The sequence below is a fragment of the Octopus sinensis genome, linkage group LG15, assembly GCF_006345805.1.
Source record: "Octopus sinensis linkage group LG15, ASM634580v1, whole genome shotgun sequence".
NCBI classification, from domain to species: domain Eukaryota; kingdom Metazoa; phylum Mollusca; class Cephalopoda; order Octopoda; family Octopodidae; genus Octopus; species Octopus sinensis.
Genome location: NC_043011.1, coordinates 55,288,378 through 55,315,931, shown reverse-complemented (window position 1 = coordinate 55,315,931; position 27,554 = coordinate 55,288,378). Strand labels below are relative to the sequence as shown.

At 36.1% G+C, this 27,554-nt stretch overlaps 1 protein-coding gene across 18 annotated transcripts in view; it reads left to right on the top strand.

Annotated features, from left to right (window-relative positions):
• LOC115219788 (coronin-2B) overlaps positions 1-27,554 on the top strand; it is a 128,978-nt gene that overhangs the window by 72,762 nt on the left and 28,662 nt on the right. For 7 of the 18 annotated variants that reach the window (XM_036509775.1, XM_036509773.1, XM_029790048.2 and 4 more), the window contains exons 1-9: positions 7,978-8,259; positions 16,550-16,744; positions 22,604-22,720; positions 23,504-23,650; positions 23,800-23,964; positions 24,539-24,658; positions 25,175-25,279; positions 25,794-25,890; positions 26,018-26,130. In XM_036509775.1, coding sequence (XP_036365668.1) covers positions 8,194-8,259; positions 16,550-16,744; positions 22,604-22,720; positions 23,504-23,650; positions 23,800-23,964; positions 24,539-24,658; positions 25,175-25,279; positions 25,794-25,890; positions 26,018-26,130 — 1,125 coding nt within the window. In that variant the 5' untranslated portion in view covers positions 7,978-8,193. Of the gene's footprint in view, positions 1-7,973; positions 8,260-16,549; positions 16,745-22,603; positions 22,721-23,503; positions 23,651-23,799; positions 23,965-24,538; positions 24,659-25,174; positions 25,280-25,793; positions 25,891-26,017; positions 26,131-27,554 lie in introns of those variants that run through there. The other 11 variants (XR_005002302.1, XM_036509768.1, XM_036509771.1 and 8 more) reach the window with 5 other exon arrangements.

Below are 27,554 nucleotides of genomic sequence, written 5' to 3'. Positions count from 1 at the left end.
ACAGCGATGGTGATAGTCCTTTTCTCAATATAGACCTCCATAGCTTTGGCTTACCATCTTTTTCCACATTTCTGGCTTTGTGTATATAATCTGATATGTTATCACAGATTTAGTCTTAATTTCCAATTAAAGTGGTTTTTATATAGACTCTCTATTAACGTCAGAATATCGTTAAATATTATTTCTACGGCTATAATCAAGTTGAAAAGATTTCAAAATTACTTCATATTGAATGTAAACTTTTAAACTATTGAAAACAAACCTCTGTGTCTGTCTGTCTGTCTGTCTGTCTCTCTCTCTCACACACACTCTCTCTCACACACACACACTCTCTCTCTCTCTCTCACACACACACACTCTCTCTCTCACACACACACTCTCTCTCTCACACACACACTCTCTCTCACACACACACACACTCTCTCTCTCTCACACACACCACACTCTCTCTCTCACACACACACACTCTCTCTCTCACACACACACTCTCTCTCTCTCACACACACACACTCTCTCTCTCTCACACACACACACACACTCTCTCTCTCACACACACACACTCTCTCTCTCTCACACACACACACTCTCTCTCTCTCACACACACACACACTCTCTCTCGCACACACACACACTCTCTCTCTCACACACACACTCTCTCTCTCTCACACACACACACACACTCTCTCTCTCACACACATACACACTCTCTCTCTCACACACACACAACACACTCTCTCTCTTTCTAAACCAGAGAACAAAACACTATACAAAGAAAATCAAAGACATCAAATTAAAAAACAAACAAACCCATGTTTAATGGCACCCCCCCCCCCAAAAAAAAACCTGCCCTACTGACAGCCCCAGAAATGACTGTGTGCCAGGATCATGTGGGCCTTGACCAAGTTGCCCCCAATAAATCCCCGGGTACTGTGTGGTCACTGGTTGGTCAGCCTTTGTGCCATCTGATGATGGCCCATAGTCTAGAGTGGGGGAGTTTTAAACTGATGAGGCTTAGGCCACATGATGTGGTGGTGGTGGGCTGTTATGGTTCTCAAGGTAACTTCCCCATTTTCATCATGTAGGGTTTCATACTGAATGTCCCTGGGCTCTGTGGACTCTGTCACCTTCAGCTATTCACTAATGTCTCTCATCACACCTTACTGGAGTTGTCATTGCCAACACCCTGCACATATTGGACAAATCCATGGTCCTGGATGGCTGACCACAGCGAATGCTTCTTTCTCTTGATCTGTACACATCTTAACAAACAGTTTTTGATGTTTCACCAACTCGGAACATAAAGAATCTCTGAGTCTGAGTCTTGAGCATGAGTTTCTTTCATTTCCTCTTTTTATGTTTGAAAGAGAAAATCATCATCGATTAACGTCCGCTTTCCATGCTAGCATGGGTTGGACGATTTTGACTGAGGGCTGGCGAACCAGATGGCTGCACCAGGCTTCAATCTTGATCTGGTAGTCTCTACAGCTGGATGCCCTTCCTAACGCCAACCACTCCGAAAGTGTAGTGGGTGCTTTTACATGCCACCGGCACGGGACCAGTAAGGCGGTACTGGCAACGACCTTGCTTGAATCTTTTATACATGCCTCTGGCACAGGTGCCAGTAAGGCGATAAAATAAGAAAGAATTTAGTATTTGATATGTATTGTTAGGTTGTCTTCTCTTTCTTTCTTAAAGTTTTTTTTTTTATAAATATTTGGTTCACACACACACACACATGATTTGTTCCCTGTTAACCACAAATGAACAACCACAGTTCCTCCAAATTTACTTTATGAGAGATGTAGGGCAACAAACCCTGAAGGAGGTGTCAAAATTTCAGACGATGGGTCGTGTTAGACACAGCGCCGACTGCCCCAAATGAGAGTATATCCACTAACAGCTTTGCAGTGCATTCAAAATTCGCATACCCCCCACCCCCACTCCCAATTTCCATGACAGGTTAGGGCCTGGAATACTCCAAACGGACGCATGGCATGTTGCTTAGTCAAATTAGCCCATTATTTACTCCACAAATGTTTTGTCATCAATTTTGTCCTATCGCCTGTTTCAACATAACTGTAATATATACATATACAAACTATACCATTTCAATCCCAAGCAATACCGGGTATCTCTGCTAGTTATATATATATATTTTTATATATATATATATATATATATATATATATATATATCATTCATCATCATCATCATGGCTCGGCTTCGCGAACGAAGATCAGGAAGGCTGTTAGAGACTTCTTGAGGCAGTCTTTGTAGCGCTTCCTCGGAACTCCTCTCACTTGGTGGCCGGTGGAGAGTTTGCCAAACAGGGCAATCTTTGGAAGGCGATGGTTCTCCATTCTGGAGACATGCCCTGCCCATCGGAGGTGGTACTTCAGTAGTGTGGCTTCAATGCTGGGGATCTCGGCCCGCTCCAAGACTTCGATGTTTGTGACGAAGTCACTCCAGTGAATGTTGAGGATGTCATTACATCATCATTATATACATTTGTCATCTTTATAGATGTTCTGTGTCCATTTAGATTTCAAGAATGATTCTTGTGAAGTCACTTATTTCAAAAGGCTGTCTTTATTTCTTTCTCTGTAAAATGACCCCCCCCTTTTTTTTTTTAACCTCTGGCAAAAAACAAATAAGAAAATAACTAAACTAGAAGAGACCACCACAGTTTCTATAAACAAAATTGGAAACATTTAATTACTTGTGAGAAAGATAAGGATTCGTTATTATTTTGATGTTGCTATAATTAATGATGGAGAAAAGGAAGAAAGATGCTGAAGGACAGAGGCTAAATACAGCATTGTATTCTAAAAGCCATAGATACTTTGATTTTATTGTCAAGGGTTCTGTACTGAATAACACCCTGGTCTACTATTTTACTTGTTTCAGTCATTTGACTGTGGCCATGCTGGAGCACCGCCTTTAATCGAGCAAATCGACCCAGGACTTATTCTTTGTAAGCCTAGTACTTATTCTATTGGTCGCTTTTGCTGAACCACTAAGTTATGGTGATGTAAACACACCAGCATCGGTTGTCAAGCGATGTTGGTGGGGACAAACACAGACACACAAACATATACACACATATATATATATACATATATACGACGGGCTTTTTTCAGTTTCCGTCTACCAAATCCACTCGCAAGGCTTTGGTCGACCCGAGGCTATAGTAGAAGACACTTGCCCAAGGTGCCACGCAGTGGGACTGAACCCGGAACAAGCTACTTACCACACAGCCACTCCTACGTCTATACACAAGAATTTAAATAATTTTAAGGAAATATCATTATCTTTATAACAATAATTATAAATAATATTTTTGTAATACTCTAATGTAATGTATTCTAAAACACTGAATTTATCATTATGTATACAAAATTTTGTTGTCATTTATTGTTGTGGCCATGACTATTTTCAGTTTAATTTTTACAAATTTATTAATCTGCCAAGAAACTGGCTATTTATAAGCGACTATTCTTAGATAGCCGATGAATACCAATGAACATGTCCTAGACACTACTTGTAGATACTAAATGACTAGCAACCTGGTCTGATGGCTTGTCATGTCATCTGCAACTGTTTAATGCGATATAAATATTTATTTACTCATTGATGTTTTGGTTCGCTTGTTTTGTGTCCTTGTTTTGTATTTCAACATATTTTGGAATTGAGTCAACAACCGAAGCCTGTTTTGTTGTGGACTATCACCAATCCAGTTTGTTCCGCTTGAATAAATCTATGACCCACAAAGTAGTGGGGGTCATTAAGTGTTTCAGTAATGGCTTACTGAACATTCTTCCACTCACTGCATGTAAATATTGCTGCCTTGGGCTGAGTTGTTCATAAAAATACTTTAATTGGAACTGTGTTCAGAATATCACTTCATCTTTTAGCAGAAAATGAATAGAGGAAGAGCAATTTGCTTCCAAACTAAAAGTTATTTTCCTCCAATTTATGGGTTTTCCAGCAAAATAATGGTGTGTAGAATGGCTTTATTTTGCTTCATATAGATATTAGTAATTTAACATATCCCATGACCAACCAGGCTATCAGATGTTATTACACATCGCTGGTCACAATGCACTTTGCATTGTTTTTAGGCTTCAAATGACGCCACCCCGCTGGCTAAGCGAGCAGGTCAACAGAAGAAAGAGTGAGAGAAATTTGTGGTGAAAGAGTACAGCAGGGATTGCCACTACCCCCTGCCGGAGCCTCATGGAGCTTTAGGTGTTTACGCTCAATAAACACTCACAATGCCCGGTCTGGGATTCGAAATCGCGATCCTACGACTGCGAGTCCGCTCCCCTAACCACTGGGCCATTGCGCCTCCACAATTTAACATATAAGGTGATGTAATTTAGAATTATTCTTGCTTTTTGCCAGTTCTATGTGTGAAGAATACGATATATAGAATCTACAGTTTTGGCTCGTAAACTTGAGTTTAGAAGTTAAGGTCAAGTTATTGAAGAAAAGTTTGAATAATTTTGGGTGTTGTCTTTTTGTTTTTTTTTTTTCAATTGAAACTATTTCTTAGGCTAAGACTTGATATCTTTGTCTGAACGTAAGCATATTTCCAATTTGTAACTAGCACCTATTTTCAGCTAGGCAATCAAATAAAATACCTCCTGCAGGGACCTCGGAACCTATTGGTTAGTATTTTGGCAACCTACAAATTCTAACAATAAATTCTAAACAATGAAAAAGCATTTACTGGATAAAAGGAAATTTTGTTTCTGCTGTTACGAGAATTAGTAACGTTACCAGGGAAAAAATAAATCCATTAAGATATACATTTCTGACTGTATTTTCTGACTAGATATTTCCAAAATCTAAAATTTATCTAAAAGCTTCATTTGAATCAGGAAACTAAAGACACATTTATAAACTACAAAGTTAAACTTTGTAGCAAATTCTTCAACAGTGGCTTACATTTCTTTTATTCCTGTCCGTTCCTAAAAACTGGTAACATATGATAAATGCTAAAACAGAGAAATGTAATAAAGAAAATTTATAAATAAGCTGATTTGTATAATCATTTACTTTCTGTCTGTCTGTCATCTATCTATCTATCTATCTATCTATCTATCTGTCTTCTGTCTGTCTGTCTATCTATCTATCTATCTATCTATCTATCTATCTATCTATCTATCTCTCTCTCTCTATATCTATCTATCTCTATATCGATCTATCTATCTATCTATCTTTCTATCTATCTATCTATCAATTTCTATCTAACTATCTGTCTATCCTCTCTTTCTTTCTCTCTCTCTCTCATATACAAATCATTAATTTGATTTATTTTATTGTTTTTTTCACTTTGATTTTGTTATTTTTTTATACCACTGAGTTTGTTTTTTCCAAACCCAGTCAAATGATCAAACCTTTAATTTGTTTTTAATGATTGTGTGTGTAGGGAATCATTACAACTGTTTGTAATTTTTTACGGTCTCATATTGATGTTGTTTGTTAATTATCGATTATATTAAATCATTCAATATTTTCGTTTATTCCATTCCTGGCATCTACGTCCTTGGCTTGGTTGCTGCAGTCAACTTCTTGCAAATATGGTTCGGAATAAAAGTGCAATGAAATCAGCGAACAGCTGAAGACATTCAGAATTAAGGAACTTTTATAAATCGATCAGTTTTTTTTTTTTGATTTTTATTCAGATTTGTCCAAGTCAAACCGAATAAAAAAATTTAAAGTATTTTATAGGCAACTATAGACATTATATTGTTGTATTTAGGAATGGTTATTTTGCCAGTTTAGCCAATAAAACACACACGCACTATATATTTGGTGTTAGTTTGCTTCAGCGTTATTTACTTTTTACATTAATCTTAATCTTATTTCGGCCAGAGTTCTTTCATCACACTCCTGTTAGTTAGTTAGTTAATTTGGCTCAAAAGCAAATAGCAAGGCCATGTAGGGGGACATGGAGTTAAGTACAGGGTGGTGTTCATGTAAAGAGTTCAGGCCACTTGAGGTCCAGGGAGGCTTTGAACAAAGCGGTCGTCGGCATCTTCACCATCTCGTCTGGCAGCTTGTTCCACGGATCCAAAACCTGGACGGAGAAAGCTCCTCTCCTTCGATTGAGATGAAATCGTCGCAGGTAGAGCTTTTCGGAATGACCCCGCAGCCGACGCTCCGGAGCAGGAGTGAAGAACAGCTCTTTCGAGAGGTTACACTTCCCGCTTATGATGTTGTGACCTCATCAGTGGTCCTTTGCTTTCTTCTTTCTTATTTGTGTGTCTCTCCTTACTAACGGTCAGCCATTTTATTGGCTAAACTGGCAAAATGACCATTCCTAAATACAACAATATCTGTTCAACACACGATTTCACATCAAAAATCTTGCAAAACAAAAATATATAAACGTATAGACATTATACTAATTTATATTTAATATCTCGTTAGTATTAGTCAGGCTTTTTAATTTGAAGCCAAATAAAGTATATGTTAGTTATTTCCTTGTGTAAAATTATCTAAAATTAGTAACAAATATTTCCAGATTTAATTCTTATTTCTCATTGTAATGAGATTTTCTCTGTTGATAAGAGTGAAGGTGGAGTTGCCAATATAGCAACAAGAAATATCTTATTCTTTCCATAATCTCATATATTTATATCTGTTTAATATGGGCTTGGTTCTAGTCTTGAAGTAGCTAAACATTTTCTCTCTCCTTTTAAATTCTAATTTCAAACATTAACATTCTCATATTTTATTTTATTTGGTAGTATTTTCTTTTATTTAAAATTTCAAAATAATATAAAAATAAAATCAATAATTAAAAGAATGGTCTTGTAATCTGTTAGAATAACAGTGGTTAATATATATATTTCTTTATTGCCCACAAGGGGCTAAACATAGAGAGGACAAACAAGGACAGACAAACGGATTAAGTCGATTACATCGACCCCAGTGCGAAACTGGTACTTTATTTATCGACCCCGAAAGGATGAAAGGCAAAGTCAACCTCGGCGGGATTTGAACTCAGAACGTAACAACAGACGAAATACAGCTACGCATCTCGCCAGGCGTGCTAACATTTCTGCCAGCTCGCCGCCTTAAACAGTGGTTGATATACAAGTGTAGTTCTTAGCCATTTAATGGTATAACATAAAGCATTAGTGTGTGTGTGTGTGTGTATTAATGACATAATACTTTATCAAATAAGGTTTCCCATTGACGTTCGCTTTCAGTGAGCCCAGGGTTAAATGAACACTTTGTCGAAGATGTTGTGCCGTTAATAACGAGTTGTTTTTACCGCAGCCGCAACAAGTTTGGTGATTGCCACCACCACATCACACACGAAAAGCTGCAGTACAACTGCATAAATATAACCGAATAAAAGAATCGAGTGTTGTTATGGGTTTTGTGGAAAGGATGCTGATGATGACTGTAACAATGGACTGGCGGAGGATGAGGAGGGGGGGAGAGGAGGAGACATGCGTTATTGGATTGCGAAAAGGTAGATGTACTTAGAAACGATGGAACAGCTGCTACTGCTGCTGCTGCTACTACTACTACTACTACCACCACCACCACCACCACCACTACTACTACTACTACTACTACTACCACCACCACCACCACCACTACTACTACTACTACTACTACTACTACTACTACTACTATCACCACCACTACTACTACTACTACTACTACTACTACTCTTGCTACTACTACTACTACTGCTATTACAGTTACTGCTGCTACTAGTGCTAGTGCTACCGGAGCTGCTGTTGTTGCAAATTAGTGCAGCTGCTACTGCAACCCACTAGGTTGATGTCAAGCTTGTATTTATTAACAGCAACAACAACAACAACAACAACAGTTGCAGTAAGGAAGCGGATTCGAGAAACAAAAAGCCATGTCTCCTGAGAGTCAAACACTGCAGTGAGAGTCGTCAACTCCTCGATTGTCAAAGACTGTTGTTAATAATAATAATAACAACAACAACAATAATAATCATAATTATAATAATAATATTAATTATTTATTATTAACTAATTCATTCATTCATTCATGATTTGGTGCTAAAAATTGGAATGGATTGTTTTTGAACGTCATGGATTCGTGTGACCTCTGAAGTCCGATCGCAACATCTCTTCCACTTGTCACCATTTATTAGAACCGCCGTTCTTAACAGTTGAAATAAAAACTGTTGGAATGGAAGGACCGGCACCGGCTTCTCCTTCAAAGAGGATGAAATCAACTGGATGGGGGCTAGTTACGGTTAGAAAACTATTTTTTCCCCTCTTAGCTCATCGTCTAATTTATTATATATTTGTGTTGATGTTGTCTTACTTTTCCGGCCGCCTTACTCAGCTAGCAACACCGACCACCAGAAAAATCGATGCCGGACTCATATATATACTCGTCTTTAGCAGATAATAATAATAATAATAATAGTAATAATAATAATAGTAATAATAGTAATGATCGTATAATTTGTAGCAGCTTTAAAATATCAGTGTTGCTTTTTAGTGGGTCGGGAGTCTGCCAAATGTATTAATAATAGATTTAAAATATCTGTCGTGTGAAAAATTATGAAATGTTTAAACTAAAAAAAATATTGTGTGAAGACTGAATCAGTGAAATTTATGAAACGAAATCTTTTGTGAAATAAGCTTTTCTTTTTAATTCCCTGTTAAAGTACAGACGTAATATAATAATAATATATTTATTACAATTGTAATTATATTGTAATTAAGGTGAAGCCTGCTGCGATCCACCTGCGCACAATAATCATTTGGTTTTCTCTGAACACTTTCACTTTCTGTGGGAAAAACTCGTTCATTCATTGTTGACCATCTTTAAGCAGCTGTCTCGGCTTTCTCTTTCTCATCAAAGGTTTCTTAGCTGTCGCAGTCCACCGCGGTTTATTGTTTGTCGCTTGTCATTGAATGATACTGCGTTGACGACTGGAATTTCCAGGGACATAGTTGTAGATTGACAAAGAAAAATATTTCGAATATTATTTTAGAACGTAAATAATTTATTAAAAATCAACGGCAGAACTAAACACATATTAACTAAACGCATTGGTTTATTAATTATCTTGATATCTTTTGACATTTTTGTGATATTAAAAGAATATATATTTCGGAATAATAGAAATCATTCAACTGTCATCGGTTAATTCGGTGGACCTTTTCTTCCCCCTTTCATTGCCTTAATATAAGGTTGACAAAACAATAATATTAGGTAGGGCTGGAAAAATTTTTTTAAAGTCTCGCTAAGAGTAAATGAATAATTAACTTGATTTTCTGGATATAATTTTCTTAAATACAACCCTAGAATTTTCTAGTCGATACACAATTCCATATTACAAGACATAAAGGATCCCCCTGTACACACGCAATTTAATGGTTTTGAATTAGGTTTGTTTATATAAGATGCGTATTATTTCTTTAGCTCTGATTTGTCCCGACAGTAATGTCCAGCTAGCAATGATGTCATTATTGTTACATGTCTTACTCTCTCTACACCATCGATATTGTCATTGTGGTCAGCTTCATCGTTATTTTTGTTTGTCCTTCTGAAAACCTGTTATTTTATTTGAACTTTATTTCCCTTTATTTTTTTTTTTTAATCCTGTTAGTTTAACGAAATGTCAATGAAAAAAAAAAAAAAGTTTTGGAAAAGTTGCTTCAGAACTTGAGATTAACATTTGAACGTAAATATTTCCTTACATGTATAAACTTGTTGTGAAATGAGAAAGAAGATAATAATCATTATAGAACCAATATTATAAGTAGAAATATTATTTACATAGAAAAATTACTTTTTATTGCTCATAAATTAATTTCTTGAGTTAAAATCAATTAAAGACTAGATATAATGAAATAAGAGCCAAAGTATAAACATGCCATGAAGGGATTATACAGGCAAAGCAGCATAGAATAGATACTGGATATTTCTGTAGTGTATCTGGAACAGATAAAACTGGAGGAGCCACCTGACTGCAAGTTGTATCTATGGCAAGTATTGATTGACGACAACACTGCAAGGTAACAAAATCCTTATGGTTTTGTCTCCGCTGGTTACAGTCGGGAGGGACTAGATTATGGAAACCCCCAAAAATGCTGGAAATAAAATGAACTGCTGATCCCTCAGCCAATAATGACAACTAATACCCTGGCCATCCCTTTGTATGTGTGCACGTGGGAAACGATAGATATTTGAAATCATTAACCCATCCTGGTTTTATAAAGGTGGCCCCGCAATCAAAACGAGTCTACATAAATATTTTTAAAAAAAGAGGTGTGGCCGTGTGGTAAGAAGCTTGCTTCCTAAGCACATGGTTCTGGGTTCAGTCCTGCTGTGTGGGACCTTGGACAAATGTCTTGTACTATAGACATGAGCCGACCAAAGCCTTGTGAGTGGCTTCGGTGGATGGAAGCTGAAAGAAGCCTGTTGTAAGCATATATATATATATATATCATGCAATCACATGACCGACCAGACCATCAGATGTTGTTACACATCGCTGGTCACAATGCGTTCGCATTGTTTAAGCCTTCGAATGACGCCACCCCGCTGGCTAAGCGAGCAGGTCAACAGAAGAAAGAGTGGTGAAAGAGTAGAGCAGGGATCACCACCCCCTGCCGGAACCTCGAGGATCTTTTAGGTGTTTTCGCTCAATAAACACACTCACAACGCCCGGTCTGGGAATCAAAACTGTGATCCTACAACCGTGAGTCCACTGCCCTAACCACTGGGCCATTGTGCCTCCACACACACACACACACACACACACACATATATATATATTGATAGAAATGGTAAGACAACAAAAGAATGAAAGAGACCTCGATATTATGTAAATAGAGGAATTTATCTGTAAATGTAATATTGTCACATATTACATTTACAGATATATATATATATATATATATATATATATATATAATATATATATATATATATATGTGTGTGTGTATATGTGAGTGTCTGTGTTTGTTCCTCTCCATCACTGTTTGACAACCGGCGTTGGTGTGTTTACATCCCCATAATGTAGCAGTGCTGTCAAAGAGACTGGTAAGGATGGGAACCAGGCTTAAAAAAGTAACTTTTGGGGTTGATTTGTTTGAGTAAAACCTTTCAGTGTGGTGCTCCAGCATGGCCACAGCCAAATGACTGAAACAAGTAAAAGAACATAACTGTATAATCTTCTTTCCTTTTCTCATTTTACATCGTTAAAAGAAACCTCAAAGTAAATATCTTGTGGCAGTGATGGCTCTTCCTGCTAAAAGATGGCACGCTATGTCTGTTTAAAGGATTCATGTAGGAATTTGTTTTTGTTGATGAAAGATTCTGTTGTTCAACCCCAAAAGATGAGAAGGTTGTCATGATTTATACCCATTCTTAATCAAAATTTAGTCCAACTAGTAAAGCACTAATAAACAATAGGAACCAGTGAGGGTCTGTGTTGGTGAATGAAAGAATATAAACAGTTGAAAAGTCTACAAAATTGATTGTTTGGCTGCATCTCCATCAGTGCCCTTGTAGTTACTTGTTATTTCCTTATTGCAATAAAGGCAAGGGCATAACCCAATCTCATCAGGGCACTGTCAAGGGGCTAAAGCGGTAAATCAGGGTTTCTTAACTCTTTTGTCATGCATCCCCTAAAAAGTTTTCATTAAAACTTTATTGCAAATTTTCTTTCACTTATTCCTTGCTGACGTCCCATTGTGAAGCGCCACGTTCCACCAAAATATTGTCACAGACCACTTTGAGAAACACTTCTCCAAACGGAATCATGAAAAGCCGAACAAGTGTTATGTTCATTTACAATCATAAAGATATAAACTGAATATAATTAAAGAATTTTACCATTCTGATGTTGGATCTCAATGAACAGCATAAAAGCTTGTCAGGTGTGTATTTAAGGCGGCGAGCTGGCAGAATTGTTAGCACGCTAGGCGAAATTCTCAGCGGTATTTCGTCTGCCGCTATGTTCTGAGTTCAAATTCCGCTAAGGTCGACTTTACCTTTCATCCTTTCGGGGTCGATAATTTAAGTACCAGTTACGCACTGGGGTCGATGTAATTGACTTAATACCTATGTCTGTCCTTGTTTGTCCTCTCTGTGTTTAACCCCTTGTGGGTAGTAAAGAAATAGGTGTGTATTTGTGAATGTGAGCATGTGTGTATTCGTACACATGCACACACATACACACCTCCCTATATCAATCAGACTCTCAGATGCTATTATCCACTGCTGATCACAGTGCACTTCCTCGCATTGTTGTTGTTTTCAAAGGATGCCACCCCACAGCTTAGTAGGGCAGGCCAGCATTCAACCTGAATGGAACGCCAATCCATTGCAGGGTTGTGACCCACTTACAGCCAAGTGGGCTGAAGCTACATGAGATGAAGTGTTTTGCTCTAGAACACAAAGGACCACTGATCTAGAAACTGGGACCCACAATCTTGCCATCATGACAGCCACACCCTAACCACCACCCAAGATGCACCTTCACTTGCATACCTCTCTCAATGAAAGGTAATCACATAGGATAATATTATTAGGTTAATTGGGAGAGGAGGAGGCGGCTGACCAAGTACCTCCCTGTTCCAAAGTCAAAAATTTAAGTACCAGAAATTATCTAGGGTTGCTTTGTTGAAGGTGATGTTGTTGTTGTTGTTAAGCAACAAGACGGGTAAGGGTGATTAGGTGGTGGTCTGGGGCTTAGGGGCAGAAGACCCCAGACATTGGGGAAAAAAAAACTTTGGTCGTCTTGTAGTCGAGGGCTCTTCGTTGATGCCCGACACCACTTGGAAATGGCCCTCGAAGTCGCTGGAAATGGAGATCTCCAGGTCCAAATTCTTGGACAGCTGTTGAAGGTGATGGTCCTGCATGGCTGCAGTTCAGTAACTGAAACCAGAAAATGAATTAAAGAATATTGTCAAACTTCTTTACTTATACAGGCTTTAATTTATATTATTGATATCGAACTGGGGCAAATAGAATATCTTACTTTGTAATTCACGATGAATTTCCAATAAGGTTTCCATCTGGAGATTCTCCAGGTAACAAACTTCTAATTTTATGAGCTTGAAGAAACGTTTTGAACAATTTGGCAGAATGACCAGAAAGATTATCATATTGGTATATTGCCAGCCTCGGCCGACGTCTCTTGTGTATTAATGGAAGAAGATTATTTTTTATGAAAAAAGGAAAAAAATAATAGTTTGCATGAGTATTTTCAAGAGGTGGTAGAAATTAGTCAACTGTTTAATTGCTGACAATAGGATTTAAAATTTTAATTATCAAATTTTATACAAATATATATAAATGTTTTGTAAGACAATAGAATTTAAAATTTTAATTATATCAAAATATTAATTATTAAATTTTATACAAATATATAAAAATGTTTTGTAAGATTGTGAGAAAGGTGATTAGCAGAGAAAGAAATGTGTCAAGTGGGTGGAGGTGGTCAGCATTTGGCTCGTTTAAAGGAGGTTAACATTATAGGAAGAAGCAGTGAATACTGATAGGAAGAGATGAAGTCTGTGCCGAGGTTGTAGTGTGGTTGATGAAAGGGTCTTCTTCAATTAGAGCTGTTTTGTTATCACTGTTCCAGATGAATAACTCGTTAATTTAATTCTGAGGTGCAGAAAACTCTAGTTCAACTAATTAGCATTCTGATGACTCTGTCAGAGGTTTTTAATTAATTATGCATTAACTGGCGTTAGGAAGGGCATCCAGCTGTAGAAACACTGCCAGATCCGACTGGAGCATGGTGCAGCCTCCTGGCTTCCCAGACCCCAGTCGAAAACGGACGTTAAACGATGATGATGATAACTTGTAATTTCAAGATTTTGATGATGTGAATGTTTATTTTTAGAAGGACATTGTAGGGTAGGTGTGAGAGGTTGGATCTGGTCAGTTTGAATATAAAATAGGTAGAATATTTGGGCTGGATATGATCAGTTTAAAAGCTAAAGAGTTAAAATTATCTGGAAAATGAATATGAAATAAAAAAAATTTTTGGGTTTTTATGCTGGCAAACGGTTCATATGTATTTTGGTTGGAGATTTTCATGTGGAATTTTGTTCATGTAAGGCAGTAACTGATAAGACAACATTTATAGAATATCAAATTGTTGTGTTCTATCTCACCCTCAGTTTCTTTAGAGTACCTCTATTGTTTTTGTAAGTCTGGCCTTGGCTTGTTACGGTCAATAACAGATCCAAGGTTTAAAGCAAGTCATGATTCAGTCTTCTTTCAACTGAGAAGAATCTTTTTAGAAAATGGTGTTGTTGTTATTGTGAATGATTTCGTTTTTCTCTGCATTGATTTCCCTTTCGTAAGATGACTTATTCAATCAACTCGACTCATTTATTCAATCAATTCATTGTTAATGAGCAGAATATATCATTGAGTTGCAGTTTCATATGATTTTTGTCCCAAACAAGACTTGAAACCACTTTGCAGAATAAGGGGCTAAAAAGAAGGCAAAGAAGTGGGGCCTACAGATTTAAAAGATGTCAGTTGACCAGAAGCTTCAAGGAATGAACATTACAGAGCAGACGAAAAGAAGATGATGGTAGAGAATTTCAGAGAGCAGCAATTTGATGAAAGATGCTATTGGAATAAAAGGAGTTATGACTAACAGAAAGTTCAATGGAGGAACGACGCATCTGGGAAGAGAAGTGGGTGACAAGTTCTAGAGATCTTGACAGAGGGCGACATGTTTTAAAGACCTTAATAGAGGGTACTAGACCAGGAAGTTCATCTGAACAATGGCCATGAAAATGCTTATAGAAAAGGCACAACAAAGATTCCAGTCTAGTAGAAAGAAGAGGAATCACCATGTTAACAACTAAATTCCGAATTGGATCAAGCAATTTAAGAAACTCAAAGGAGGCACCAGCCCAAAGATAACAGCAATATTCAGTGCCAAGTGAAAATGTAGTCATCATCTTCATCATTGTTTGACCGTGGTCGAGACAATGGAATTTAATGTTATGCCAGACTTCATGGTCCATCATAGCATTACGGAGGTCCTGTTGCTGGATGCCTGTATCCCTGGAGATTACATCAAAGTAGGAGAGTGTGTGCTCTCTGGTATCGCGAGCAGATGGCTTCCAGAGGAGAAGAATAGAAATTACCTCGTTTTCAGCTCTACAACAATGTCCAGCAAACTGGACTCTTCTACCTTTCACAAGAGATGATACAGATGGTAGTTTCCCATATATTTGTACTTTGGTTGGATGACTCTTCCACGAGAGATTTTGAGCTCTCATAAGGAGGCGAGTGTAAGTTCCATCCAACTGCCTCTCAAGCTTCTTTGATAACGCCCAGGTTTCTGAGCCATATAGTAGAATTGGTTCGATCGTAGCCATATAAAGATAACAGGACACTTCCAGCTGTAAGAAATTTGCATGCACGGGAGATCTTGATGTCTGACATGGCAGTGGATTAAACCTATTATATGCAGCACGAAGTTTCATTAGTGAACAGGTTGCGGTCTCAAATCGACGAAAATATTTTGACAAATTGAATTTAAATGTTGAAGTGAATCTAACGGTTTTTGTGTGTTTCTTAAATAGCTTATAAACACCTTCCACACTGCAATTGTTTTCATTCCAGCACACGATCTCAGATCAAGTCACTCGCTATGCAAGTACATCTCCGTAAAATGTTATATTTAGTTTTTCTGAAAATATTAAAGAATACTGGAGTTAGCAAGTATCCTTGTTAATACCTACTTTGATTTTAAACATTCACCAATAGACTTACACTGCTACCAATAAATTCTGTTCAATTCAGTTCCAATAAATTCTGTTGGTCAAATGAATTTCATATTTTTTCATTGTAATCCATTGTATTTTAGCCAATGAAACCCCTTTTTAATCTTTATAAAATGTCATGACACATTTATAACAACTATAGTGTATATCTTTTATGAAACGACTAAGAAAATTCACTGTTCTCAGGTCATTTATCCTTCAGTATTCATTCATAGAAGATGGATATTTATTTAAAAAATTTTTTTTTTTTAATTAGGGTTTGATGTTTAAAGGGACATTTTTTGACAAAGGAATTTTTGAATGATTGGGTCCATTGAACGATCAAATTACTAGCTTTATAAGTATGATCGTTATTTATTGACAAAAAGGAAACTTATGCCAGAATTTTAGTTCAATGAATCAATAAAATATAACCAAAAATTATTGAGCAAAGGGTGTAAAAGTAAGCGCCATCAATTGTCATTTGTAAAGATAAAAAGTGTAACTTTGAGTGGTAATTTCATTTTGAGCAATAAAAAGGCAACTTATCACCTTTTATATCATGGTAGTAAAAAAAGGATGTGTAGAGAAGACAGAAGTAAAAAAAAAAAGCAATTTTTTGAAGAAAAGGAACAACAGACTTCTTTGATTCTTCCAATTTCAATGTTTTCTGTGCAGTAGAACTGTTGTTTAGTATATCGTCTGTTTTGTGAAAATATACCAGAATTAGCATCTTAAAATGTTATAATTCAATTACATTTCTTTAATTTCCATTGCAGATGGCGTTTCGAGTGCGGAGCTCTAAGTACCGCCATATTTTTGGCAGTCCTTATAGAAAAGAGCTTTGTTATGAAAATGTTCATATTACCAGAAATGCCCATGACAGCAATTTCTGTGCTGTGAATCCCAAATTTCTGGCAGTTGTGATTGAAGCCTCAGGTGGAGGAGCATTTTTAGTACTTCCATTGGAAAAGGTAAGTCGTTATTTTTTAATTGTTATCATCTTTCTTTTTCTAGTCTAGGCTTCTTCGTGTTATCAGGATTTAAGATTTACAAATATCATTTCTTTCATTAACTTTATTATCACAGTGCTGGTGACACGTAAAAAGCACTGTCTGAACGTGGCAGATGCCAGCGCCGCCTGACTGGCGTCCGTGTCGGTGACACGTAAAAGCACCAACCGATTGTGGCCATTTGCCAGCCTGCTCTGGCCCCTGTGCCGGTGGCACGTAAAAAACACCCACTACACTCACGGAGTGGTTGGCGTTAGGAAGGGCATCCAGCTGTAGAAACACTGCCAAATCAGACTGGAGCCTGGTGCTGCCTCCTGGCTTCCCAGACCCCGGTTGAACTGTCCAACCCATGCTAGTTTCCTCCGGCGGTTGTCGGTTTATTCTACCTTAAGCTTTCTCTTAGGTTATATTATTTATTTAGGCTTTTCTCTTGAAGCTAGGGAGAATATAATGATTTATCGTCACTTATACTAAAGTGTTATCATTGTATCTTTAACCCCAACTGCAGTTGTAACATCATATAGACATATACACATGTTTTCCTACGGCGGTTTTCTGTTATTTCTACCTTAAGCTTTCTCTTTTAAGCCTTCATATTGCCAACTCGCGCCACATTTCAAAATGGCTAAAATGGCTATTGCTACACTAGCATGGAAAACGGACGTTAAATGATGATGATGATGATGACTCTTAGTAGTTTTCTCTCTACAGAGATTTCTGCCCAATAATGTAATGTTTAAAATATAAGGTTTTAACTGTGAATTTACTTATCTGAAATCTCTCTAATTCTTGCTAGGCCTGTGCAACTTTCCGTGGTCTTATTAACCTCTTGGAATTCCTCGTTTGATGTATTACTCTATTGAAAGAAGCCAACATTTATTTTTAAGACAATTAAGAAAAACCCTTTTCAAAATGTTGCAGAAAGAGATGAATCTAAATACGAGTGCAAAATCAAGATCTGAAATGAAAATTAAAACCCTTTCTTCAGATGCCTCTTCATAATCAGAAATAGAATTTTAAAACATTTCATTTTTCAAAAAAAATATTTCTATCATGATTTTCTGTGTTGTTATATATGGATCATATGTTAGTAACAAAAGGGCTGAAGTTCTACTCTTAACCACACAGGGTGGTTTTGTATCCAGTTAGACTTAAATTTGTTAGAGACATATCAAGGTAAATTAGCAATAATTCATCATCATCATCATCGTCATCATCATTTAACGTCTGCTTTCCATGCTATCATGGGTTGGACGATTTGACTGAGGTCTGGCGAACCAGACTCCAATCTGATCTGGCAGAGTTTCTACAGCTGGATGTCCTTCCTAACGCCAACCACTCCGAGAGTGTAGTGGATGCTTTTACGTGCCACCAGCACAAGGGCCAGTTTGATGGTACTGGCAACAGCCATATCCAAATGGTGCTTTTTACGTGCCACCTGCACAGGAGCCAGTCCAGCGGCACTGGTGATGACCTCGCTCAAATGTTTCATGTGCCACCAGCACAAGTGCTAGTAAGGGGACGCGGTAACGATCACGCTCGAACGGTGTGCTTAACATAGGCCAGTTTGTTGCTCTGGCAACGATCTCACTCGTATGGTACTCTTAGTGCTCCACTAGCAACGGATGCCAACGAATATTGATGGTGGTGTTAACATTTCTTTGATTCACAATTTCTCTATTCCAACACTCAAATCAATCAATGTTTTCCCTTTCAAAGTTTGTTTCCTTCTTATTAGTGTTGACCAATCTGAGATTGGGTTGGCAATAACAGACCTTGAAATGTTTATTCAGTGAAATAAACATTTTTTCTTTCCTTTGATCTCTAAACAAATAATTATCTAATCAATTGGTATCGATCACATCAGATAATCTTCTTTCAATTGGCTCCTAGAACTGATGAATGAAATATTTACTATACTCATTGCTGACTTACATCTTACTGACAGCATCCCTATACATAGCTTGGACAGGCCTCACCTGTCACTTATCTACTCCTAGCTTCCACAGTGATCACCAGATGGGAGAGTGATGGACTCTGTCAAAGGCTTTCTCCAGATTGACAAAAACCACGTACAGTGGCTTGTTTCTAGCTAAATACTTTTGTAGTTGTCTTACAAAAGAAGATAGCATCAGTGGTGCTTCTCCCTGGCACAAAACCAAACTGCATCTCATCTTGGTTAAGTCTCTTCCTAATTAGTTGAACTATAACCCTTTTGATCCAACAATGTGATACCTCTGTAATTACTCCTCACTACAGCATCTCTCTTACCCTTGTATCAGCTGCTACATCAGTCATGGGAGATGATTCCCTTGTGGCGGACCTGATTAACAATATAAGTGACTTGGCTGTATCCCAATCTGCCAGATATTTTAAGCATTTCAGTGGTGATTCCTAATGGACCAGGGACTTCCCCTGTCTTTATATCCTTATTTGCTTTATCATGCTGTTATCAACTTAGATAGTTGGTCCCTCTGTTGGGTCCACATTAGGTGCACACTCCCTTTCTCCCATGCATCCTCCACATTTATCAACGCTTGCCTACAAGTGTCAATTCATTGTGACACTGCCTCTTTCTTTTTAGAAACACTAATTGCAAACATACCATCATCAGGAAAGGAAGGGTGGACAGATGGATAAAGGAGAAGGAGAATTTATAGTCTCGTCTCTGACAAAGTCTTTTATGCTTGTGACCAGACAGAGTGCACACAGTTTATGCTCTAAAATAAGGATAGAAAGGGCATCCTGCTGTAAAAGTTATGCATGTAATAATAATAATGATAAATATTCTTAATTGGACTCTAAACGAACTATCCAAACTAGACAGGAAAGCAAGAAAAATAATGACAGAATTTAGGATGCACCATCCAAATCTGACATAGAAAGGTTATCTATATACAACGTATGGAAGGTGGTAGAGGCCTTATACAGCTAGAAAACTATTACAAAATAACCACCATAGGATTAGAGAAATATGTAACACAGAAGCAAGAAAAACTAGTACAAAAAGTCACAAAAAAATGAGCAAAAGAAAAAACTATTTTCTTTCTACCGTTACTATATTTCTGACCAAAATACACCCCTTATGTGTTTCAATTAATTTCTAAAGTAATCATAAATTTAGTCTGGTTTCATTAAACAACTATAACTTTTTTATTTATCAATATATTAATCTGATTTTTGGAAGATAATTTAATGAAATATTCTCAACCAATTCTATACTATAATTTTTGTCACAAAGTGACTCTAATTGCAGGTAGATACAGGTAAATTCAACAAAATATAAAATTAAAATTTTGTTCAAACATCGCTATAGAAAATGGGTTATTAGCTAATATTCAATTGGGTATACAACAAAATTTTACGATAGAATTTGTTATTCTGGGTAACTTTCTGATACCCATAATAATATTTATGGCAAAATAGTCTTAATTTCATTTAAGGTTGTGGGAAACCACTAACTATCCTTTCTTTCGCTTTGTTTACATTTAGCGTAACGGTTCGTTTCCGCCGTAATGATTTCAAATAGGCTCATTCGCAAAAGTAAAAAGAAATAGTCTACGGCTTTACTCTTCTGGGAAAGTCTGTGGCTTGGTCCAGTTTCTTCAGAAAAATCACCGAAAGAAACAGTTTTTAAATTTTCACTCCATTCAGGTACCAATTCATTTTCTTTATCGCTGTCGGAGATCTCGGATTCACTGTTTTCACTTTCGGAAAATGAAACATCAGATTCATTATCAAATACCACGTGCTTTTTTTTTTCAGTCATAGAGTTAGATTTATGAAGGTCTTCAGTAGAAAATCCTTCGAATTCTGACTCGCTGCTTGATATAATGAAATTCGTATCCATTTTTTGTCAGAATTACAAATTTTGAAAACACAATAGGAACAAATTTCGGAAAAAAATCTCTCAAAATTCACGGAATTAAAATTACACTTCGATTATTGTACAAAACTGTAGTTGAACTGTTTACGAAGTATAATATGTGTTTTCACGAATGTACTAAAGAGATTTGCTCTGATATTCTCATTTAAATATGAATAGGTAAATTCGGGCGGCTTTGGGCGGTTTGGTCACATTAACCAAAATTTTTTTCGGGCGGCTTTGGGCGGTTTGGTAACGAAAGGGTTAAGGAAGCAGAAAAATACAAGCCAGAGGTCATGGTACCTGACAACTATAGAGAAAAAGAGGAAACAACAAAAGCTGTAACGCAACCGAAATCGAAGCTAAAACTGGAACAACAAAACACCATGGTAAATCGATGGCAAGTAAAGCTCTTACACGCCAAATACTGGGATAAATTAAAGAGAAAAGAAATAGACAAAGCAAAATCGCAACAATGGCTGAGAAGCTCAGGACTCAAAGTAGAGACTGAAGGATTTTTAATTACAGCAGAAGACCAAAGCCTCCCCACCGGAAATTACTAAAAACATATAATGAAAAGAAACATAACAAATAACTGCAGAATGTGTGGAGATGGACAAGAAGCAATAAACCATATTGTCTCTGGCTAAGAAGGAATATATTCACGGACATGACAGAGTTGGGACCTTTATACACCGGAAGCTATGCCATCACTATGGAATGACAACAGAAAAAAGATGGTATAGGCACACGCCAGAAAATGACAAAGCCATCATCCACTAGTGTATGCCAATACACAGACAGAGAAATCAAAGCTAATAGACTGGATGTAGTTGTCAGACATTACCAAGAAAAAAAAATGCCTTCTAATTGATGCATTAATACCAACAGATTACAATGTATCTCTAAAAGAAATGAAGAAACTCTCAAAATACAAAGATCTGGAAATAGGGATAACCTGAATGTGGAGCCTGAAAACAGAAACAATCCCTATAATAGGTGCATTAGGTATGATAAAAAAATATTCGCTCCAGCATGGCCACAGTCAAATGACTGAAACAAGTAAAAGTAGACAATACATAACAAAAGCAGCAAGACTTACAAGTATATATAAGATACAGAAAATTACACTAGTAGGCACCGCACACATCCTACGTAAAACACTTTCAATACAGTAAAAGTAAGAGCATCACACCAAAGCACAGCACATAGCCAAGGCACACAGAGAAATCCCTCCAAAAAATTTCCCCAGAAAATTTTGTTAAAAAGTATCCATTTTTCTGAATGTTGCAACAAAGTTGGGGGAATATGCATCTGTAGTAATGCCCTTTTATTTATATGATTTTTTCATTTCATGTTTATTTCATTCATTGTTTGCAATGTTCTCCCCCCCCCCACACTCTCTCTCTCTCTCTCTCTCTCACACACACTGCAAAGCTTACAGAAGGGCTGCTGAATTGTAATCTCTATGTTGCTTTGAGGGGAAGGTAAAACTTGACAAATTGCTTCTCCCTCTGTTGTTGGACTACCGTGATGTTTGTTTAAAAGAGAGAGATTATGACTGTGATAAAGTAATGAAAGCAGTATTTACTAAGCATGTGAGCACTATTATACAAAGAAATAATTAGACGTAAAATATAAAAATTATTAGAATTGGGAATCAAATGTGAAAATATTGTCAAGGGGCTAGCAGAAAACCACCTGGAGGGCGGTCTTTCTGCTAGTTTTAATAATTATGAAATGGATACTTTTTTGATGATGTTTTATTTTCTTTCAAGTTAGATAGAAGTAACTTTGTTGCCAACGATAAGATTTTATCTTGAATCTAAGGAAAATTTTGATTTTTGTTTAAAAAATATTTTTTTGAATTAAAAGCAACCTGAAATGTCAAATTTCATTCCTTCTTTTCTTTCCCCTCTTTTTAAAAATCTATTTAAAATCCATTTTTCTTGCAGACTGGTCGTGTTGATATCAATGCTCCCAAAGTTACTGGTCATGCTGGAACAGTTTTGGATATCAAATGGAATCCATTTGATGACAATGTCATTGCTTCAGCTGCTGACGATAACACGGTAAGTAACGAGAAGAGAAAGAATATTTTCTATTCAATGAAATTGTTTAGAAATAGAGTAAAATAATGGTTCTAAGTTTTCTAGATGTTCATTTGACAAATTGCTTCTCCCTCTGTTGTTGGACTACTGTGATGTTTGTTTGACCAGTCAAGGTTAGTTTCTGGTATAGAGGAAGATAAAATATAATTAATGTGTTAATGAGAAATTGATGAACTTTGGAGTTAGGTTGCATCAGAATACATAAGGAAACCTAGAAAATAGATGCTAAAAATGGATAGAAGAAGGACTTAAATGATGTTTCTTTCTTTTTTTTTTTTGCAAATATATTTTATCATTAATTTTCCTGAAGATTTAGCAGGCAAAAGCTGGATAATTAGATGACAGCTTCATAATTATAATGCTAATTGCAATTACTGTAATTAATGTACTGAAGATAGTTGTAAAACATACATGTTAGTTAAATTTTTGATTTTTTGGGGAATGTTTTTTTCATGTTTTCTAATTTCCAAGAATTGGTGAAAACTTTTAACAAGTTTTAAGTGTTTTATGGAATTTTGTATCAAATGCAGCCAAGTACTTAAATGTTTCCAAAGAAATGTCCGTTGAGAGATGGAAGATAATTCCATAGATAATGGTGCCAAATGTTTGTTTTATGAATATATCTGCATCATCTGATAATCTTGCTACTTTATTTAATCATAAAATTGTGTTTTGCTCTTTTACTCAACATTTCAATATCAAAAAATCTCTACACAGGTATTTGTCTTAATTATTTGGATTTAGGTAAAAGTTTGGCGGATTCCCAACACTATGCATAGTAACCTGACTGAGTGGGCAGTTGACCTTCATGGTCATCAACGTAAGGTTACAAACATTGAATGGCATCCGACCGCTTCTAATATCATTCTCAGTACTGGAATGGACCATAAGGTAATTCTCTCTCTCTTTTAACTGCTATAAATTTGGTCTTTTTGCATTTTAGTAGCTAATATCATAACTTGCTGTAATCTAGCAGTTTCCAGTTTTTTAAGTATTCCCCATGTAAAGAAAGTGTCAATATTCATAATTATATTTTCTAGTGTATTCTGTGGAACGTGGAGCAAGCTGAGCCTCTTAATATCATTAACTGCCATAATGATACTGTGTTCTCAATAACTTGGAACCGGGAAGGTAGTCTTTTTGCTACCACATGCAAGGATAGAAAGATCAGAGTACACGATCCGAGAACCGCCCAAGTTGCCATCGTAAGCCAACCTTTGTGATATTTGTTCATTTTGAATTGTATAAAACTTTGGCAGAATAATGTGAACACTAAAGGGTTAAAATTATAATTTTGTCACTGAATGAATTTCCATGAAATTTTACAAGCTGAAACTTTCTATAAATGTTGTTCTATCAGAACATTTAATGCAGTCAATGCAAGTATTTTATGATATAAAGCACAAAAAGCATGCAAATTAATATTTTGTTTCTTAATTTAATTAAATGTTACTATAGAAAAAAATATAATATAAAATCTAAAATATATGAAATATAAAATATAAAATAAAAAATATGATATAAAATATAAAATATAACAAATAGTGATATAAAGTACAAAAAGCATGCAAATTAATATTTTGTTTCTTAATTTAATTAAATGTTACTATAGAAAAAAAAATTTTTTTTTTAAATTTCTGTTTTGATGGTACCTTGCAGTTATATGCAAATGTATTTTATTCTCTCTCCGAATTTTAACTTTATTAACTTAATGAAATATACATTAAAAATAGATGAAGTATTTTTGCAAAATAAGTTTATTTTAAGAAACTATTTTAGGACGGAACTGGCCATCAAGGTGTTAAAGCCTCCAAATCTGTTTTTCTTGGAGACACAAACCGGATCTTCACAACAGGTTTCTCAAGATCTAGTGAGCGCCAATATGCTATCTGGGATGTGGTAAGAAAATCTATTTCAAATTTTTATCTTCTGTCTTAGATTTGTGTCTTACACTTTTGTGTCTTAGATTTGTCTTAGATTTGTGTCTTACGCTTCCAATTGAATTCTTTATGAGCTGACTTGGTATTTCATTTCTTCATATTAAATAAGAAATGGTAAATTATAATAGTTAAAGAAATTGATTAAAAGCATTGGATCTGTCTGGACCAATTGCAGAATTGAGCTATGGTGTATATAATCTTCATTAATTTCATATCTGAAGACTTTTCATGCTTTCATGTTATTTTACTAAAAAATGTTACCATTTTCCTTGTCTTTTAAACATTTTTTTTTATTTTGCTGGAATTATGATTCCCTATGGAACTAACTCTTTGGCTAGAGTCTTGATGTTTCAAGAACTGCAATTATCATTTCCTTGGTTTCAGATTTTAGAGTTTACATTTTCTCCATTGATATATATATTTTTTTCTTGTTAGTCTTTATATCTTGATGATAATTTATTTTGCTTATTTTCAGAGAAACATGACCAAATCTTTAAAAACTGAAGTAGTGGATTTCTCCAGTGGAATTCTGTTTCCATTTTATGATCATGATAGTAAAGTGATTTTCCTTGCTGGCAAGGTAAGAACCAATTCTGAAAGAAAAAAAAAATTTGTATGTACATATATATATATATATATATATATATATATATATATATATATACTTATTACACATAAATGCCTCACGCTAGGAGGGACATTCAAAGTCAAAACTACTAAAATAAACATATCATACTAGAAGCAAATCTCAAAGCAAGTCATTTAAAAAAAGAATTTAGCTGCATTCTTTTTTTAAATGATTTGCTTCAAGATTTGCTTTTGATACGATATGTTTATTTTAGTAGTTTTGACATTGAAAGTCCCTCCTACCGTGAGGTATTTATGTGTAATAATGCCCTCTATAAAATAAAAATGAATACATTTAAAAGGAAAAAATTGATGGTTTTTTTCTCTTATGAGGTTTTTCACGCTAACTACTTGATAAATTCTTATAAAGATTTTATCCTATTTTTAAATTATATATATATATATATATATATATGCATGCATGTATGTATATATTTATCAATGTCTTTGTCTTTCCCTCCTCTCAGGGTGATGGTAATATTAGATACTATGAAATAGTAAGTGCTGCCCCCTATTGCCACTATCTCAATCAGTTCCAGTCTTCATCTCCACAAAGAAGTTTAGGTAGGTAACTATTCACATTAATTCTTATTTATTTCATGTATTTTTTGCTGTTAGTGTAATTAGTAAGCTTGCAATTATGGTCTTTTAAGTAACGACCTGAGAAACTATTCAACTTCAAATCTTTCAGGAATAATGCCAAAGCGTGGCTGTGATGCTAAGCGCTGTGAAATTGTGCGGTTTTACAAACTTCACACTGCCAAAGATCTGGTGGAGCCAGTTTCAATGATTGTTCCTAGGAAAGTAAGTATCTTTTATCTTTTATCTTTTACTTGTTTCAGTCATTTGACTGCGGCCATGCTGGAGCACTGCCTTTAATCGAGCAACTCGACCCCGGGACTTGTTCTTTTGTAAGCCCAGTACTTATTCTATTGGTCTCTTTTGCCGAACCGCTAAGTAACGGGGACATAAACACACCAGCATCGGCTGTCAAGCAATGCTAGGGGGACAAACACAGCCACACAAACACACACACGCATATATATATATACATATATACGACGGGCTTCTTCCAGTTTCCGTCTACCAAATCCACTCACAAGGCTTTGGTCGACCCGAGGCTATAGTAGAAGACACTTACCCAAGGTGCCATGCAGTGGGACTGAACCCGGAACCATGTGGTTGGTAAACAAGCTACTTACCACAAAGCCACTCCTGCGCCTACGTATTTGATAAGATTTGAATCTCTGACCTCTCTGTTTGGAAGAAGATGAGTTTTTATTTTGTGCTACTTACTGCTTCAGTGTTTATTTTGTTAATTGGTGATTAAAGTTGATTGCTTCTTGGGTTAGTTGTTAAGAAATCAATTCCAAAGTAAAATGAATTATTTAGAAAGATTTTTCAATGGAAATTAGATTGCAGTTGATCTGAAGGTTTTCTTGCGATAAAAATACAAATGAAATGTTTAAAACAAATCTGGATAGCTTGTTTATAATAAAAACTAGCACTATGACCTGGCAACACCGGGTCATAGTGCTAGTGCATGCATATACAGCTGCGTGCGTGCGCACATACACGCGAGTACTGTCCAAATCTCCTACCAATCACATACAGCTAGCTGGCATTCAATTGGCGTATCAAGTTTCAGGCATTTTGATTGGGTTTTGGATAGAAAATTCACAAAAAAGTCACTTCTATTGATTTTTTAATGGCTTTGTTGGGTGACTGGGGAAATGTAAAGATGTGCACGACCACCCTTGGACAGTTTTGAATGTCCATAGAAAGTGTGAGCCCTCTAACTGAAAAATTGTGGATTTGTATAAAAGACACACACACACACAGACAGACATTTTGCCGTTTATATATATGGAGATATGAGATTAGACTTCCATTTTGCATTGTGTAAATGAGTTTATAGGATAAGAATAAAGGTGAGCATGCTGGTGTTTTTATTGAGACCTTTTGGAGTAGAAATGAGAAATTCTCCTGTGTACTCCTGTATTTATCAGCATAGTCTGTGGGATCAAAAAGTTCTGGATTGGATCCCACCATGCAGTACCTTGGACAATTTGGTTGGCAGAAGGGCACATTTGGTAATGTAGTTCTACATACACTGTACCCAGAAAAAAGACTTAGATGATCACAGAAGGAATATCTTTGATCGTAAATCTATTCAATTTAGTCTGGCCTGAGGATAAACAACACTGATAACTTGTATTGTTTTGTTG